Source organism: Rhamphochromis sp. 'chilingali' (genome assembly GCF_963969265.1).
Source record: "Rhamphochromis sp. 'chilingali' genome assembly, chromosome: 2".
NCBI classification, from domain to species: Eukaryota; Metazoa; Chordata; class Actinopteri; order Cichliformes; family Cichlidae; genus Rhamphochromis; species Rhamphochromis sp. 'chilingali'.
The window spans coordinates 30,071,306-30,089,241 of NC_137930.1; the positions used below are offsets into that span (position 1 = coordinate 30,071,306).

A 17,936-nucleotide genomic window follows, 5' to 3' on the forward strand; every position below is an offset into this window, starting at 1 on the left:
AATAAATTAATGAGGTTAAATAATTACAGTCAATTTTAATCAAGAGAATTTTATTACAATAATATCACAAACAATATGTATCTTTAACACCTGTGCATATGTTGTGCTATGCTATATGGAACACTAAAAATAACTTTCCATATGTGCAAGTGGTAAGCGTGATATTGGAGGCCTGGGGAACTGTGGCTGATAGCAAGAGGAGGAAGACAAGCTAACACCCAGAAGAGGTAGCAAAAGTTCCCTCTTCCCAAATGACCCACCTACAACACGTTTATCTTCTTTTTGGTCCTCTGTGTGCCCTCCTTCATGTCTCTTTCTATTTATCAGTCTCCTGTCCTGTGCACGCTATCTGCTCTGAGTCAGTGCCCTGTTTGACGTTTTGGTTTGGGGGGAGACGGGAGAGGGAAGATGATGACATTATTTTAGGTTAACACTCTTACATGTGTATGTGGGAAAAAATGTGTAATGACAAGACTCCATTAGTGTGAAGAGGTTGGTTCAATAGAAGATTGTGGATCTTCCATCCAGGAATGATCTTTGGACTTTGAAAAATATTTATTGATTTGTCATTTAATCCTTGAGCAGCAGAGTATTAAATAATGTACCCTACTATCTGAAAAAAGGGATAGATTTCCCAGGAAGCACTTTTAAAGAAGCTACAAGGGAAGATTGAAAACTGACTATTTATAGCCACAAAGATGCTCTGTTGGCAGGAGTGTTAGCCATGGGACATCTCTGTTTCTTTGGCTGCACACTGTTTTGGAGTCAGAAGAAGAGGCGAAAGAAGAAAAAGCAAAATGAGCTCTGCATCAACCATTTTCTGTGGTGATCATTTCGGGAAAAACATTTTGTTGAAAAAAGCTATTCGTAGTTTGTGCTGTGAATCATAACCGTGAGCCTCATTGGGCCATTATTCTGAAGTCCTGTTATTAAGTCACATCGGTGTAGGGTGGAGGCGGACTAAATGCTCAGTTGGCATGTCACCATCCAAAACATGTTTTCCATTTTTATGCAAAACTGCTAAATATGAAAACATTTAGACGATTTGAACGGGGGCACTCGTAGTCATGAGCCTAAAGAGAACTGTCACCCATATCTGGAGCTTCCTGTTTCCCAAGCTCTGTGCCAAGTTTAGCTGGCTGGCCTGCAGCATTACTAAAACGCATTACGTACTCTGTGTGTTGCATAAGAATGTGAAGTCACTGTAAAGGATAGACTTCCCCCCCATTGGTTCATGGATTCTTTATTTTAAGGCTGAAGTTGAGCATTTTGGCTGTTAATTATTTTGCTTTTTTAAAACCAGATGTAATATGTAAGGAGGGACTTCAATGCATGGAGCTGATTGGTGTCACTCAAAGAAATGCTTGCGATTCCACTAGAGGTGCCACAGTGCATCCCAGAGGGCAATAAGACAGATACAAGATTGGCATAGAAAATCCAATAGGTGTTAAAAATAAAATTCCCCATGCACGCAAAAAGCTCCAATACTGGAATGCTACTACAATGTGTGAACGACACTCACCCAGTGTATTCCCAGGGTAAAGCCATGTTAACTAATGATTTAGATCATTAGCTTATCAGCAAAGTTTTTATTGAGGTCATAAATAATTTGAGACGTAGATGAATATTTTTAAACTTCTGCATGCAAATACACAGTTGGACTTTCAACCAAAGGAAGTCTCTGGACCCAGTGAGCATCAGTTCTCTGGATCAAAATTGCTTGTTGATGCAAGAGGTCAAAGGGAAATGGCCAGACTGGTCGAGCTGGTAAAGGAAAACAACAGCAACTGAGAAGAACGACTTTGAAAACAGAAGCAGCATACCGGGTGCCACTCCTGTCAGCCAAGAACTGGAAACTGAAGCTGTAATTCACCAAAACTGGACAATTTGGGTGATTTTGGCTGTAAGGTCAGAATTTGGCATAAACATCATGAAAGCATGGATCCATCCTGCCTCGTATCAAAGGTTCAGGCTGGTGCTGATGGTGTAATGCTGCGGGCATTTTTTTTCTTGGCACATTTGGGTAGCAAGTGACCATCTTTCAAACATCACAGTCTATATTATGTTATGATCCGTCTAGGCGTGGCCAGACTATAACACAAGGGTGATCCATCCCGTCCAACCCCAAGCAGCACATCACGCAATTAATACTTTTTGACAGTGATTTATTTACAATGAGTGAATTTAGAAACAAAGGAAGGGAGCGAATTATAACTTCGGCCAAAACAACAAACAAAAGGGAGCCTATCTCAGGGATAAATCAAGCTTACCTATTGAAAAGAATTAAACCAAACGACAATGACTTACCTCCCTAACTAACAAAAACAGGAGAAAACTGTAATCAAACAAAAAGGCGGTCCACCCCTACATACTCCTGCATTAAACAAACATTACTAAACAGTGAACATACAGTCTGCCGGTTGGGATGGGCCGAGGATGAATGACTGGCCGTCCATGGCGGTGTCTTCTTATATGCTGCGGTCATTATATGCGGTCATTAGCCAATCGGTGCGATCCGTCCCCCTTTATGCACCAGTCACGGAGAGGCACCTGCACACTCAGATTTACATATTAGATAAAATTACGACAACAGTTGTGGCAATGAGCATTGTTCCTGACCTCACCATAACACAAATGAAACATAAACTCTGGGGCAGACTCCAAGCCTTCTCATATTGGTTGCTGCTGCACTAGATGAGCTATAGTGGCAGTTAAAGCAGTTCTGAAGGCAAAAGGGGATCTGACCCACTAATGAAGTAGCTGGTGTTAATTTTTTTTTTTGTTAGCAATTTAGACTGGATGAATGGACCACTAGTATTCTGTTGCCCTGGTATTATATTTCTTTGGCAGTATATTTCCTTGTGCTGGTATTTCTGAACATCATGTACTGAAGCAGCCAGGGTGCCATAAAAATTATGGTTTTTTTTTTTTTTTTTTTTTTTAGACTTCAGTAACAGATGTGTTCAAGTAGAGTAGAAAGAGGACACATCAAGGCTACAGCAACAACAGGCCAGCAGTGATAACGGGAGGTAATATTTCATTTTTCCATGCCCAGCCACTCGCTCTATCACAAACTCTGTCATTGTGACATTCAGACAGTCATCACACTCCAGCAGAACAACTCAGCTGGAGACCAGGAGATGGTCAATCAGGTACAATATTTCTGTGCTCAATATTTCATAGTCAGCTCTTGCTGTCTGTGAGAGAAAAGCAGTCACATCCAGACAAAGTCATCACAGCTGAGTGGCTGAGAGGAGGAGATGCTGATGAATCGTGACGAGGCCTGTAGGCAGCTCGTTTGATGATCTACCCTCTGGTGAGACGATCAGATCACCTTTCATCTGACTCACTGTTATTAAGTGTCTTTTGGTATTGGAAGAAAAGTGTTCCTTTGTTGAAATTCTCTTCAGACTCTGGGTTTTTAGGCACCAGAAAAAGAGAAATCATGTTGACTTTACCATGACTAGGTGCAGTTCAGGCTGTCGTAGTGTCTGAGCAACAAATGAATGTGGTGTCAATTGTTTGGATGCTGAGTGCAGCCCCCTTCAATTTTCTGATTTCAATCATCTGTCAAAGAGCCCCCTAGTAAAGATTGTGGTTCAACCGCTGCATTTTTTCCCCATCCATGTCTGGAGTATTATCCACGGAGTAAGTAAAGGTGTAGGCAGAACAGTCTCAAGCCTTTCACTAATAGATACTTCACAGATTCAGTTTTGGAAACACTCAATTTTCCTACTTTACAGAGGGTCACTAGTTTAAAGCTTTTTGGAGTAAATTACTGTTATGATCCCTAAATTTAAGGTTCAAAGCAACCCAACATTTGAGATACCACAACACTGCTGCCATTCAACAGAAATTGCAGTTGGAAACAAAAGGAAACGGGAGTTCCAGCTAAAACAAACAAAAGACAGAGAAAACCCTGAACCAACCACACAATGGATCATCAGATTCCGGCTTCTCTCCTAAACTAGTTTTGGAAAACTAATAGAAACCCAAACTAAAAACAGTAGATCCAGTAACTCCCACTCAACCTATACTTTAACCAGATTTATGATGAAATGAACTGCCAGGATGCTTGGATGGGAAACACAAACCCAAAACATCTCCTTCATATTTTGTTACTGGTCTGACAAAAATCGAATCACTTCCTTATTTACATGTGTACATGTAAAAGGATCCTACTGTTTACTAGATTGTCTGGAGGTTGGCACTGTACTTGCTACGTCTTCCGTTTGACTTTGATTCCCTGTCTGCTACATGAGGCCATATTAAGGCTGGGTTATATAGCCTAAAATCCATATCGCAGTATAACTTAAAGCATGCGCGGTAACGATATATATATCGCAATATATTCTTTTCTTCCTTATTTTTGCACTATAAGGCGCACTTAGAATCCTTTAATTTTCTCAAAAAGTGACAGTGCGCCTTATAATCTGGTGCGCCTTAATGTATGAATTCTGGTTGTGCTTATTCACCTCGAACCGATTTTATGTGGTACACGGCGCTCAAAAATCTGTCAAAAATGTTTTAGTACGACTTTGGTAAGCTACAAAGCTGCACCGCTTAATGGATTGTCGGAGCATTACCGCTACCGTAGTCAGGAGCCTCGCAGAGTAATCTGGGTCCGCTTCAGGTCCCATGTCAAACGAACACTGAGCGTTAAAAACTGTCTAAATTTGTTCATCTTTAATAAAATGGTCAGTGTCGCTGCTTTACCAGGTGTAACAATTAAGTTTAATATCCAGGCAAACATGAAAACCGAGCAGAATTAGAAGTTAGCTGGAAGTTAGCTTGCTAGTTTCCACCTAAACATGATATGCCATGTTCTGACAGAGAGGTTTCTAGAAAAAAATAAAACGTACAGCTCTGCTATCACTTCCAACATAAACGAAGACAGGAAACTAAACAGCAATGACTTTTGTAGGGTTACTGAAGTTGGACTAGCTGGTATATGATGATGTGCTACGTGATCGCTAGCGAGACAGCTATGTTAGCATAACATAAACAGTGAAGCTGGTGGATGAACGCTAACTTTTTTCCACTTGATAAAAGTTAACGTGAGGGTCAAATGTAATCGCATGGCAGGATGCTGTAAACGGACCAAACTTCAGTCAGGATAACAACTGAGATAATCCATCCACAATACGAGGTTAGTCATTAATATACTGCAACAACATGGGAATAGAGCAGCTGCGAGAGAATTCAACATTAATGAATCAATGTTACGGAAGTGGAGGAAGCGCAGTTTTTGGCTCATATTCCAAAACGTGCTTCGTCTCTTCGCTACTGTCACCCAATTTGCAGATGATATTGCTTGCAGCCGCTGCGATGCTTTCAACCAAAACAGGCGCCGCTTGATGACACCATCAACATGTGCTATTGTGGTATAGTCAAAATCTCTACCATTGGCCAAATTCATATCGTTTCTACTGTTTATACCGCTCACCCCTAGGCCATATTACTGATTTCTTTAAAGTGTTTTACACAAATACAGACATTTTGTCCAAATGTCTTCATCGGCTGGGCTCTACTGACTATTTTTGTTGACTATCATCAGCTGTGCTTTGACTTAAATCTCTAAGGTAACAAATTTTTAATGCACCAGTCTAGAAAAACAAATGTACCCTGTTGTCCATACATACTAAATACACTGGGAGTTATTTAGTAGTACATAGAAACTCAAACAAGTATCTCTGATCAGATTTACCACAATGATAAACGCAAAACAACAAAAATAACATAGCAGGATACATGAAGTCTTTCCATTTGACTGCCTTTGTAAAATCATGGTTGAATGCAGTAAGATGTAGAAATGATAAATAATTGCTCTTGAGTTTGTTATGTTTAAAAAGAAAAAACATACCTTGGAGTCTGTTAATGTGATTAGTATGGTCACTGACTTTGGGAGGCTTTTTTATGACTATTCAATTTCTTCCCTGCTGTTGATGCCATAATCTGAAAAGTTACTGAGTCACTGGAGGCTGATGATACTGTTAATGTGTACTGAGATGGATTGCAAGGATGACTAGCGTAGGGTTCAATTAATAGATTTTTCTATGACATTCAAGGCTTTTGATGTGGGTGCTGGCAATTTTAGTGAACTCTAAGTCGATCTTTAAACTGGAACACCTCAGTTCACACACACTAGACAGCTATCCACTCTGCTCCTGTGACCTTGGGCAACAAAGCAAGTCTGTTCGACGTCTGTAGTGATGCTGTGTTACAGCAACACGTGCACTGATCTTTCTTCACGGGTAGACGAAGATAGACTGGAACATTTTCTTTTATGGGTATATAAGATGTAGCAGCATGATATCTTGAGGCACAAAACTGATGGGTGGATTGCTGCTATCTAATACTGACTTGAGTAGCCTGGATTGAGTGTTAAATGAGATGGGACGAGCACTTAGGGACTGATTAGACATGCCAACATTGCTGTCTGTCTTTGTCTAATGACTCAGTGAAACTGAAGTGTTTGGTTTCAAATCAGGGTGAGTGTTGGGATCAGTAAATCTTTGTGTGAGGCTTTAACTTAGCAGAGAGACCGTCTTATTGTGTATTTCCAGTATACAGTGCTGTATAGTAAATGCTAATATTTTGGTAATATTATTGCTAATGCAGTTGCCTTTGCTACCTCTTCTAAATCATCAGTAATAACAGGGAAACACACTCATTGGGCACTTTGTTAGGCACACCTAGACTGCCTTAATTCTTTGTGGTAAAGATTCCGTGACGTGCTGGAAACATGCTTGAGATTATTTTTTCCATATTGACTAAATATCATCACACAATTGTTGCAGATTTGTCGGCTGCACATCCATGATCTGAATCTACCCATTCCCATCTCCCATCCTGATCTGACTGAAATCTGTGGAGGCCATTTATGTACAGTGAGGCGGTGTTCAAGAACACAAGGAACTAAGGGGAACTAACAGTGTGTCAAATATGTACCAGATATACCTAATAAAGTGTCTAGTGATTGTAGATCTTAATTAACTTTTTGTGACATGCATAAGTAAAAAAGTATGAAGGGTAAAGATGCATTTGAATTTCAAATTTAATATTAGTAGGTTCACATTGAATCACTCTCAATTTAGTTGAAGTAAGTGCAGCATCACTATTAAATGTCGTGTTGTTGGAGTCTGTCCCTTGTAGTCTAATACCACACAGGGACAAATGCAGTTACAAAACAATTAGGAGTATGGTGGGTATGTTGACATCTTGAACAAAGTCTGGTAGTGTGTTCCAGTAAAGGCATTAAACTAAACATTTACTGTATCTTTTCAGCATATAGACAACTTGAGGCAATGTAATAAAATAAGAAAAAAATCTTTGCGCTAACTGCTGAACTGCTATGTCTCTTTAACAAGCTATTAGTTATTTTAATAATTTGTAGTTAATATATTTATCTAATAAATTGTTAATGGATAATAATGAATCTATACATTAACAACTATAAATCTCATAAATCAAATTAAATCTTAATTCATTGTGTACAGTTTACTTACTTTATTCATGACCTTTAAGGTAAAAGCTTGAAATTCTGGGTATTTCATCTGTTTGTTTCCCTGCGTTTAAAAATTGATGCACCTTCCTGTTTGTTCTTTTAATATAAAGCTTCTGCTGGGAGGCACTTCTTTTAGAAAGTGGGAGGAAGAAATGCAGAGACTATTGTATTTTTGTATACTTTTTGGCATCATTTGGGAAAAAATCCCCCCAAAAAACATTTTGGCGTATATTGTACTTAGGATGTTCTCCCGCACTTCCTCTGGGCTCTGTTTTTAGAAAACCTAGTCCTTGATGGGAGATTTTAGGATATTGCTTTTCAGGACCAGATCTGACGAAGTCTTTAATCTGGAAAAGGAAAGTTCATGAAGCACTTGCATATGTGTGCATCTCTGGGCTTAGACGAGGGAGGGGAGAGAGAACTGCTGCAGGAGGATGTGTATAGATTCCTGCCTACTGTAGCTTTAAACACATATAGGATGCATGGTCATGTGATCATTATCCGCAGTGACTGCTAGCCAGTTGGGAGCACTGGGACATTTCTCAGTGGCCTGATGGTTGTTTAAGCCTGCTGTGTAACATCTAGTTTCACTAGTGATACTATAGCAAACTGGAATGAGTTAACAGACCACCCAGAATCCTTGCATTAGCTGTGACTCTTGTCACCAGACTGTACGATTTCCCTGCAGTCTCTGTGAGGTTTTTTTCTTTTTTTGCTTGATTCTTGACTATAGAGATTATCATCTGAAAAATTGCATCTCATTCTGAATTGCATACTAAAAATAACTATGATTTTTAATAGATGCAAGTTAATGGCTTTGTGTGTTTGGCCTTATGCATTTGTATGTTCTCTGAAGTTTTCATTAATGCACCCACTGCCATGCATTTGTAATTTGAGTAACACTTCTCTCAGAGGAACCTAGTGAAACAGTTTTAGCCTTTCACCAGTATTGATGTTGGCTATAATGTTCAAAAATGAAAATTTTAAACATTATATCAATAGCACACACATTTGTTTGGTTGTGTTAGTGTCTAGTTGTTTTTTAACTGAGCAGCTATTTTTGCAGTCATGTTTCTAGACCCTTACCTTGTTACGCTCAGTCTAATATAAGTTGCTTTTGAATTAATGATGAATTTGATGAATTCTTTTAGTTCAGGTTTGTGTAGTGAAAATCACGCATAGTGAAAGCCTGAAACAACTTGTAGGTTGCTACGTTTGTTGGAAGTAATGTCACATGGTCTCTTTTTTTTTTCTTGTCTCACCTGCTCTCATCTGTGCTTTGGTAGAGAAATGTGATTGATTGATCCAAACTTGGTCACTACCTGATAAACAACCGTACAACAAACCGTACAACAAAATGTGAAAGTATTAATTTATACTAATTCTTTACTTGCAGCAGCTTTTTAAGAATATTATTATAAAAATTTCTGAAACAGGAGAGCACACAGCCTCAAATATTAAATTGTTGAGGCGCTCATAAGATATTTATATGTATGAATATATATGAGGTAGCAGAAGTAGTATAATTCTACCATCTAATCTTTCTGTAGCAGGTGTTCATTTATGATGAATAGTTTAGATAGAAGATAGAAAAAGAGGAAGAAACTAAGAAAGCACAAATTAAATAACTGCTATTGTTCTCTCCAACTTTGCTCTGTAACAGACCCCCTCGTTCATGCTCCTCCAGCCTTTCATGATTCAGAATTGTGCTTTAGATAGAGAGAAGCTCAAATTAGCAAGGTTACCCTTTAATGAGGATTTAGGAGCGATTACAAGCCAATAAGACACATTAAATATCTGCGTGAGGTCAGAGCTTTGTTGATTAACACGAATAAATCAACAATTACTCCAGCAGATACTGACATTTCTGGATTTCCTTAACCACTTTTTAATCCTGCCTAATCTACACCCACTGAAACTGTAAGGCACCTCTTGTGCTGCCAGTGTTCTGCAATTGGAAACTGAAAGCCATATCAGACTGGTTTGGATGCAGAAAATCAAATGACACTGCTGTTTTTGTTTTTCCAGTATTCTGTTGTTCACTACATATTTGTTTCTCACGCTCACTAGTGAGCTTGCTGTTCTCTGTGGGGAATAGCTATGTTATTGTTTTTCGACAATTAGAAGCCATAATGAAATGCAGTTAAAGAACACGACAGATTGACAGACGGAGAACGGAAGCAGCGGCAGTTCGAGTGCAGAAGATTGGCTCCATCAGCGCGGCTTCAGAAGTTAAATTGAATTTTATTAATAAGGTTAATACTGCCGTGTTGTTTCATTAAGAATTTGCTTTTGTTCTCAACTGAACAAAGCTGACAGGATTAGTAAATGCTTTCTGAAGATGTGTTTTGTATTGGGCTTTGTGCTGTTAAAAATACAGTTAAAGAGCTTTACCCAGACTGAGAAATTAGCTAAAAACCAGCTAAGAAAATTAACAAAAAGTGAAGACTGTGCAAAAGTCTTGAGCCAACCCTCATTTTGCTTCAAAGGAACCAGACGTGTTCATGAGCAATAGTTCTTCAAGCTTTTTGATGTTTTTTCAAACAGCTTTGGACATTGGCTGCTTTTTCGCCCTTTTTTAGTCTAAAAAGAGTATTTCCTTTTTCTTGGTTAAGCTAGGTCAAGTTAAGTGGCTTAGCTTGAATCATTTAAGGCAACTAACTTGAGGGATTGACCTGTTTAGTCTACACAGAACAGAGTATTTAGCGAAGAAGCTATTTTAAATGATATCTTTAGGCACTTTTGTTGCTAACAGCCTATCACAAAAATAAATAATTTGTTGGTGGCATAAGCAATATTTAAATAATAACAAAAAATAACAATTTGTTGCGGAGGGCAAAAGTGACAGACATAAAAAAAACCTCTACAGTAGGGCTGCGCGATTTTGCATAAAATGAGAATCACGATTTTTTGGCTTAGAATTGAGATCACGATTCTCTCACGATTTTCTTTTCCAGTATAAATATTTATTGTACTTATTAACTGCACATCAACTTCGTAACAGTTGAGACTGAACATAAAAACAATAAATAAACATAAAAACAAATGTCTCACGTTTTGTTGTTGCCGCAAAATGTTGTACTGCTTGAAATTCGGTCTCCACTGTTGTTCGACACTGCGTGTATAGAGCAGGTAGTGCAACAATAGAAAAATAGTTGCGGGACGGCACTGTGTAGCGTTTGTCTAGGGTGTTGATCATTTTCCTAAATCCCTCGTTTTGCACAGTGTTGATGGGAGCCATATCTTTGGTCAGGTGATAAGTGATAGGCTCCGTAATTTCTTTGAGTTCGACGTGTATAGGGAAGCGCTGTATAAGGTTCCCGTTATTGGTGTTTGGGTGGTTGACCGGGACGGATTTTCTCCTGTCACTTTCTCGTCATCCCTGACGTGCTCTCCGTTGCTTTTTCCCTGCTAATTTTAGCATCACACGGCACAGCTTCTGTATCACGTAGGGGACTTCTTATGAAAATGACCACAACTTTGCGGTGACTCGATTGGGGTGAATATAAAGTGATGGCAACTCTTCTTTTCTCACTCAGAAACATTTGGAATCTAAAGACCAGATGCTTATTGACCTCAAGTGACATACAGCTGCATAGTAGAGGGGATCAGTTTTTCTCCATGGTGTTTGAGGCCTTAGGAGATTTTTAGATATGGAAAACTGCACCTGCACACAAGACAATTCTTACTGTTTCTCTTGCAGTCATTTAGGCCAAACAGCTTTCTTAGGTGCCTTCTGTTGATTGACAAAAATAGACAGGAAGCACAGCTGGCTGGTAAAAGACCCAAGGGCTGACCTTGGCAACAACACAGGGATTGAATTTCCTAAGAGATCTGGGAATTGTGGGGATCCCTCGGAAGGAGCTGGCGAACCACAATCTTTGTGTGCAGTGTTTTTTTCTGTGTTTTTTTTTGACAAGTAGAACTCTAATTTAGTTTCTGCAATGTAACAAAGCAATCTCTTATCTGCTTTTAAATTATTTATTATCTTTTGTAAATGCAAAAAAAATAGTAATAGTTAACATGGTTCTCATCAATAGCCGATCTTGCTGAGGACTCCTGATAAAATAGATGAAGTAGATGCATTTCTGTCATTATCAGATGATGGCAGCTGACACTTGATGTTTCTGTCTTTGCAGAGTGACCCTGCAGTGAATCCTGAGAACGTTAGTCTCCCGACAGGAGACAAGATGGCGTCTAACAACACCCTGCGCAGCTACTCCATCATCCCATGTTTCATCTTTGTAGAGGTGAGGGAGTGTGCGTGCATGCATTGTCTTTGCGTGATAATCTGGGCTTCTGCATAAAGTGGTAAATTCATGCATATGACCCTTGTTTGGCAAATGAACATGATGGAAATATGGTTTTGAGTGTTAATTTACCATAAGTGAACAACCAGAGTGTAAAGTGTTGAAATGAGTGTGGAGCTGAATGCATGCGTGTTTGTAATTGGGCAAGTGTGTGTGTGTGTGTGTGTAAGAGTTGTGCAGCTCCTGAATTTTTAATTACTGTGTTAGCTGAAGGTCCTTAATCAGAGAGATGTCTCAGGACACTTTGTGTTATTCTCCTCCATCTCTCTTTGTGTTTTACTCGTTCTCCCTCTCACACAGAGACACACATCTCAGACGAAATATCCTACATCACAGTCTCAGATCAGTTTATACACTCATGTTCTTTCTGCCTTTATCTCATGCTTTCTTCTTGCCCAACCTTTTTGTCTCGCTCATTTTTCCTGACACTCATCCATAATGGGACTGTTACCTTCTGTTAATTAGTGTTACTGCCTGCTAGTGTGATCCTGGGGGTGTCCTCCAAGATAAGTGAAATGTGACTCTCGCATGCATGTGTAGTGAGTTTAAGACTACACTGATAGGATGTGCAATAGGAAATGTCACTGAACACTTTATTTCCACCCACAGCCAGAGTGAAAACCATTCTGAGAATCAGAACTGCTGCACATGCTCTCAGCATCTGCAATGGTGATGAAACAGACATCACGTGGTTTCTCTTTGAACATGTGCCTCCTCAAGAAAAGTGCAGTAAGTGACAAAAAAACAAACAAAACAAAAACCAATTAATCCAACATACTTTATTTTACATCTGAAAGAGAGAAATTGAGCCATTCCTCAGGTCCAGGGTGTACCCTGCCTCTCAGCTCTCATCCAAAATACGTCTATGCTTCAGTCCAAACAGTACATTGTTTGCAATATAGCACTTCACTAGCACTTCTTCTGATAATTTCCTTTATAATATTATGTGGTTTCATAACCGTCACTTATGAGATTGTGTTGTCTAATTTCGCTCCAGTATTATTTGAAAAGCCTAGAGCTAAAAATACTAGATGGAAAACAAATAAAAGAAAACAACAACAGGAGACAGTGGCCATGGATGTGCCGTGATTGTATGTTTTTACCTCATAGATCACATGTAGTCAGTTACTATGTCACTTTCACTCCCACTGAGCCAAACTGTTTATTTTATGAGAGAAAATTGCTATAAACAGTAACTATAAACAACAAAACAACATCAAAAATACTGCAGCTGTAAAACATCATCTTGGTACACATTATTTTTAGATGTGAGATGTGGCTCATCATTAAAAAAAGCTCTTTTAGACAGTTCCTTCTGTTTGACGATGTGTCACCATTGTACAGTTATTTGCTCATTTAGAGTTTTGAAGTGTCAGTGCTTGAACGCTGTGTGGAATGATGAGATGGCCTCTTTAAAAAAAAAACAACAACCAAAAAAAACATTAGGAGATATAACGAGGGGCGGGTTTAATGTAACCACTGATTAAGCTGGTGACACATTAAACATCTAGGTGGTAAGTACTGATAAGTCAGTGTTTTAAATGTAAGTACAGCAATATGTTGGAAATATTATCCATCAGACTGGATTTTATATTCAATAAGTCTAACAGTGGGTTTGATACATTATCTGAGCATTTTGGGTAATATACAATAGGCCTAGCGACCATCTGGCAACCACCAGGGAATACATGTTTTTCCCTATCTGGTTTCGGGTGGATGCTAGAAGCTGCTGGCAGCTGCTGTGAAATAGATTGCTAAAGCCCCAGACATGTAGGACTAAAGTCAGCTGGTGTCTCCTTGGTAACTACCGGTGACTAGGCAAAAATATGCTGAGTGATTACTGGAGGTTGGTGACAGTCCCCAGTTTGTTCGCTAGCATGTTGCTATGACCAAGTAGCAGATTGTTGCATATAGTTTGCACCGAAGATTCAGACTTTTTTGTTTGTTTTCCAAAGTTTCACCTATCGAAATATGTCGGCTGCAGCACCGAAGAACCCCCCCCCCCCCCCCCCCCCTTTTTTTAAAGGCAAACGTTTCTGGTTTGCGTCACACTTTTTTCCAAGTATCACTACAGCTACAGCAAGTGTTTGCTGACAAGCTGATAACTTCCATGCAAACTATAGTACTCTGTGACCAACCAACGGACTCACAAGGAGGTTTTTGGTGCAGCGCCCTCTTTGCAACTGATTTCACCTGCCAACAGCAACTTCCAGCAACCATTAGCTGATCAGAGGGGAGTGTAGATTTTCCTTAGAGACCGTAGGATGCTTCAGGGTTACCCACCGGCCTCTAGGCCAGTTCTTATTGATGGACATGTGTCATCCACCAATGCCAGTGGCAAATGGACGTTAACTTTTTACTGGCTAAATTTTCAATGCTAGTGTGATGATGAACAAAGTGACTTTTAAAAAACTTCATCTGTAAGTAATGACGACGTCTTCGTGTACGTGTTCTTTGCACAATATTGGCCAATTTTTGTTGTAATTTATTTTTCCGGAATATCAAAATGAATTTTCCCTGAATCGAAGTATTAATAAATGCTATCATGTGACCTATTTTGAACTTTTTTCATTTGCTCAGTGGTCAGATTTTGCTTCCAAATGCATTTGCTCCCCATTTCTCATACAATACTACACCGCCAACTTTAGCTTGGTCCCAACAGTTCTTATTACATATTGGGGGGCTCTATCAGCGTTCGGCTATCTGACATATTTATTCCGAAGAGAATCTCAACTTGGCCTCTCACGCTTCGATATTGACCTTTTTTATTATATGTCTCTCTCAAAGCAGTCGGCTTTATAGAACTGCAAGGCTAAAGCGATGAGGTGCAGCTATATATTGAGTCTTTAAATGGTATTTCAAATGTAGTTGTAGTCATCAGTTAGAGCTTCTATAAGGGCATATTTTGCATTTTTCAAACTGGGCTTTACTACATTCTTATTCATCATCTTGTCTCTATGTGTCAGTGCCCAATAAATGGGAAGATTTTGCTTTCAGATTCATCATTTGGTTTATTGGCTTTTGCATCACAATCTAAGCTTAAAAAGTCATTGGCAGAGTGCTCCTAAGAGAGACACTGTAATACCCTGATGAGTAGCAAGCTTCTTCTCTAATTTTCATTACCCTGTTTTCACTTACTCCCCCTTTTTTCTTCAGCGACACTTGTCAAAGGCATGCTATCTATCTCCCTGTTTCATTCTGCTCATCCTCGATTTCTCTTTCTCCCCCTCTTTGATGTCTTCGTCACATCCTCGCAGCCTCATTTCTCTCCTGCCCCTCCTTCCTCGGCTGTACTTGCTTCCTCCCTCAATCTCTTCTCTCTTCTCTTCCTATTTCGCGTGGTGCCATAGGAGCTCTTTCTCCCCTTCACCCAGTTTCCCATCATTTAAATCACTACATCTTGGTTTGTCTCGCTCCTTTTTCCTGCTCCTTTTGTTTCTTCTCTCCCTCCTTTCCTTCTCTTACTCACCCTGCCTGTCACGAACACAGCAAGGCAGAGGAACACTGCCGTCACGTGATCAAGACGGAGGGGCCTGATTGGAGCAGCTGGGCCATGTAGTTCACTGCCAGAGGCAGTCTGACAGGGAGGATGTTTATTTGTGGTGATTTGTTTATTTATTCGTGTAACTTGTTGCCTTTATTTCATCTGTTACTTGACGTCAGGATGTTCATTTGTTGCTGCCATTTGTCTCTCTGAGTGTGCGGAGGAAAAATGGGAGATGAAAGGGGTTGCAAAAAAAAGAAAAAGATGGGGCATGAGGGAGGAGGAAATGGATAAGATGAAACAAGCAAAAAAGGGGGAAGGAAGTAGAAGGAAAAAGTGAAAAGTTATGAGAAATTAATTAAAGGCTGAGCTGTGGAGACAAGCTGGGAAGAGCGAAGAGAGGACCGATATATCCTGTACCTGCATGGGATTATGTAATGTATAGAGCTGTGGGCTCTCATTAATCTAGCTACAGCTATCTAGCTTTTTCAGGTTTTGCATGGTTGAAGAAAAAGCTGGATGCACTTACTGTTAGCAGCCTGCTAAAGCAGCACAGGTTGCCAGACTATTTGGAAGTAAACCAATCTCTTGAGAAAATGTCTTTCTTTTATCTTCTTTGTTTTCCTTATCTCCTAGAAGCTTTAATTAAAGCTTCTAGTTAGGTATACACAATTTAGACAGCAAACTTCCCAACGTGCAGTCATTACTGCAGGGAGCGGCTTTGTTATTTAGCTCAGAAGAAGTCAGATATTGTGTGAACTGAATTCCAGTGTTTGACGTAATTTGTACTGGAAAATGAAGCTAATGTGAATATGTGTGTGCTGTTATGTCTCACGAGCAGTGAAGGCAAACAGCTGTCTGTCTGAAATGTTCATTAAAATAAGTGGCTCTAATGGTTTTAGGTTTAGAGTATGAATATTATTAGTTGTTTCTAAAAACTGTTAAACTAACAAAACAACTGAAAATGGCCCAGGTGTACTCAATGTGCCCGAGGTGATATTTTTTTTTGTACAAAAACAGCTGAAATGCACTTCATACTCTAAACCCAGTTCAGCTGTAAAGTTGCTGTAAAATGAAGAGTGAATTCTAATGAGTTTAAAAAGCATTATGTGGTTTGACCGTCTTTATTCTCTAACACAGCCTGGACTCTCTTAGGCTAGCTTTCTTCTTGAAGGACCTTCAAAGCTGTTCTTTGGATGTCCGCTGCCTCTTTGTTCCGTTCTCTGTCAAGCTCATTGCACAATGCTTCAATTTTTAGTTTTAACATTCTTAATAACATCTTGAAAAGTTCCTGAGCACCACTGGCTGAAATTAGACCTAATCATCGCACTATATGACCTGATGCCTTTGATTTTAAGTCTAATTCTTATATATTTCGTCATACCTCAGTCTTTTTCTCCTCTTTTGCTTTCTTAAGAATAGCTTCTTGACAGCAACCCTTCAACTGAGACCATTTATGGTGAGGCTTTAGTAAACAGTAGATGAATCAACTGAAGAACCACAAGCATTTCTGTCTGTGAAGGTTCTCAGTCATCCAGGTCATCATAGTTTAAGGAGCTTGCAAAGAAAACCGTCTGGACTTCTTTAAGTTGCTTGAAGACGTTTCACCTCTCATCCGAGAAGCTTCTTCAGTTCTAAGGGTCAAATGGTGGGGAGTCCCAGATTTAAACCCAGTGGGAGTTTCCCCCCAAAGAGGGACAAAGGACCCCCTGATGATCCTCTACCTAATTACATGAGCCAAGGTGTGAAAGCGGGTGTGGGTCCTAATCAGCTAGGGTTTCGGGTGAGCTCATGGTGAAACCTGGCCCCACCTTATCATTAGATTTCCTGAGGTCAGATGGCCCAGGGTGTAAATGGGTGTTAAGGCGTCTGGGAAGGGATCTCAAAACTGGATTATAGATGGCAGACAGTTGGTGTCGTAAACCACCGCCTCTGTTCAAAGATGGTCGCTCACAGTGGACATAGATGGCTTCTTTCACTCCTCTTTTAAACCATCTGTCCTCTCTTTCCAAAATGTGAACATTGGCATCCTCGAAAGAGTGTCCTTTATCCTTAAGATGCAGATGGACTGCTAAGTCTTGTCCTGTGGAGGTGGCTCTTCTATGTTGTGCCATGCGCTTGTGAAGTGGCTGTTTGGTCTCTCTGATATAGAGGTCTGGGCATTCCTCGCTACACTGTACAGCATACACCACATTGTTCAGTTTGTGTTTAGGTCCACTGTGCGTAACCATCTTTGAACAGAGGCGGGGGTTTACGACACCAACTGTCTGCCATCTATAATCCAGTTTTGAGATCCCTTCCCAGACGCCTTAATGCTCATTTACATCCTGGGCCATCTGATCTCAGGAAGTCACATGATAGGGTGGGGCCAGGTTTCACAATGAGCTCACCTGAAACCCTGGCTGATTGTGACCCACACCTGCTTTCACACCTTGGCTCATGTAATTAGGTAGAGGATCATCAGGGGGTCCTTTGTCCCTCTTTGGGGGGAAACTCCCACTGGGTTTAAATCTGGGACTCTCCACCAAATGGACCCTTAGAACTGAAGAAGCTTCTCGGATGAGAGGTGAAACGTCTTCAAACAACTCAAAGAAGTCCAGACACTTTTCTTTCCAAGCTCCTTAGACCAGAAGCA

At 39.9% G+C, this 17,936-nt stretch overlaps 1 protein-coding gene across 4 annotated transcripts in view; it reads left to right on the top strand.

Moving 5' to 3' along the window:
- Window positions 1-17,936, top strand: part of plppr1 (phospholipid phosphatase related 1) — a 64,550-nt gene that overhangs the window by 10,590 nt on the left and 36,024 nt on the right. For all 4 annotated transcript variants that reach the window (XM_080874872.1, XM_080874874.1, XM_080874871.1 and 1 more), the window contains exon 2: window positions 11,647-11,757. In XM_080874872.1, the coding sequence (XP_080730998.1) occupies window positions 11,698-11,757 (60 nt within the window). In that variant the 5' untranslated portion in view covers window positions 11,647-11,697. The remainder of the gene's footprint in view (window positions 1-11,646; window positions 11,758-17,936) is intronic.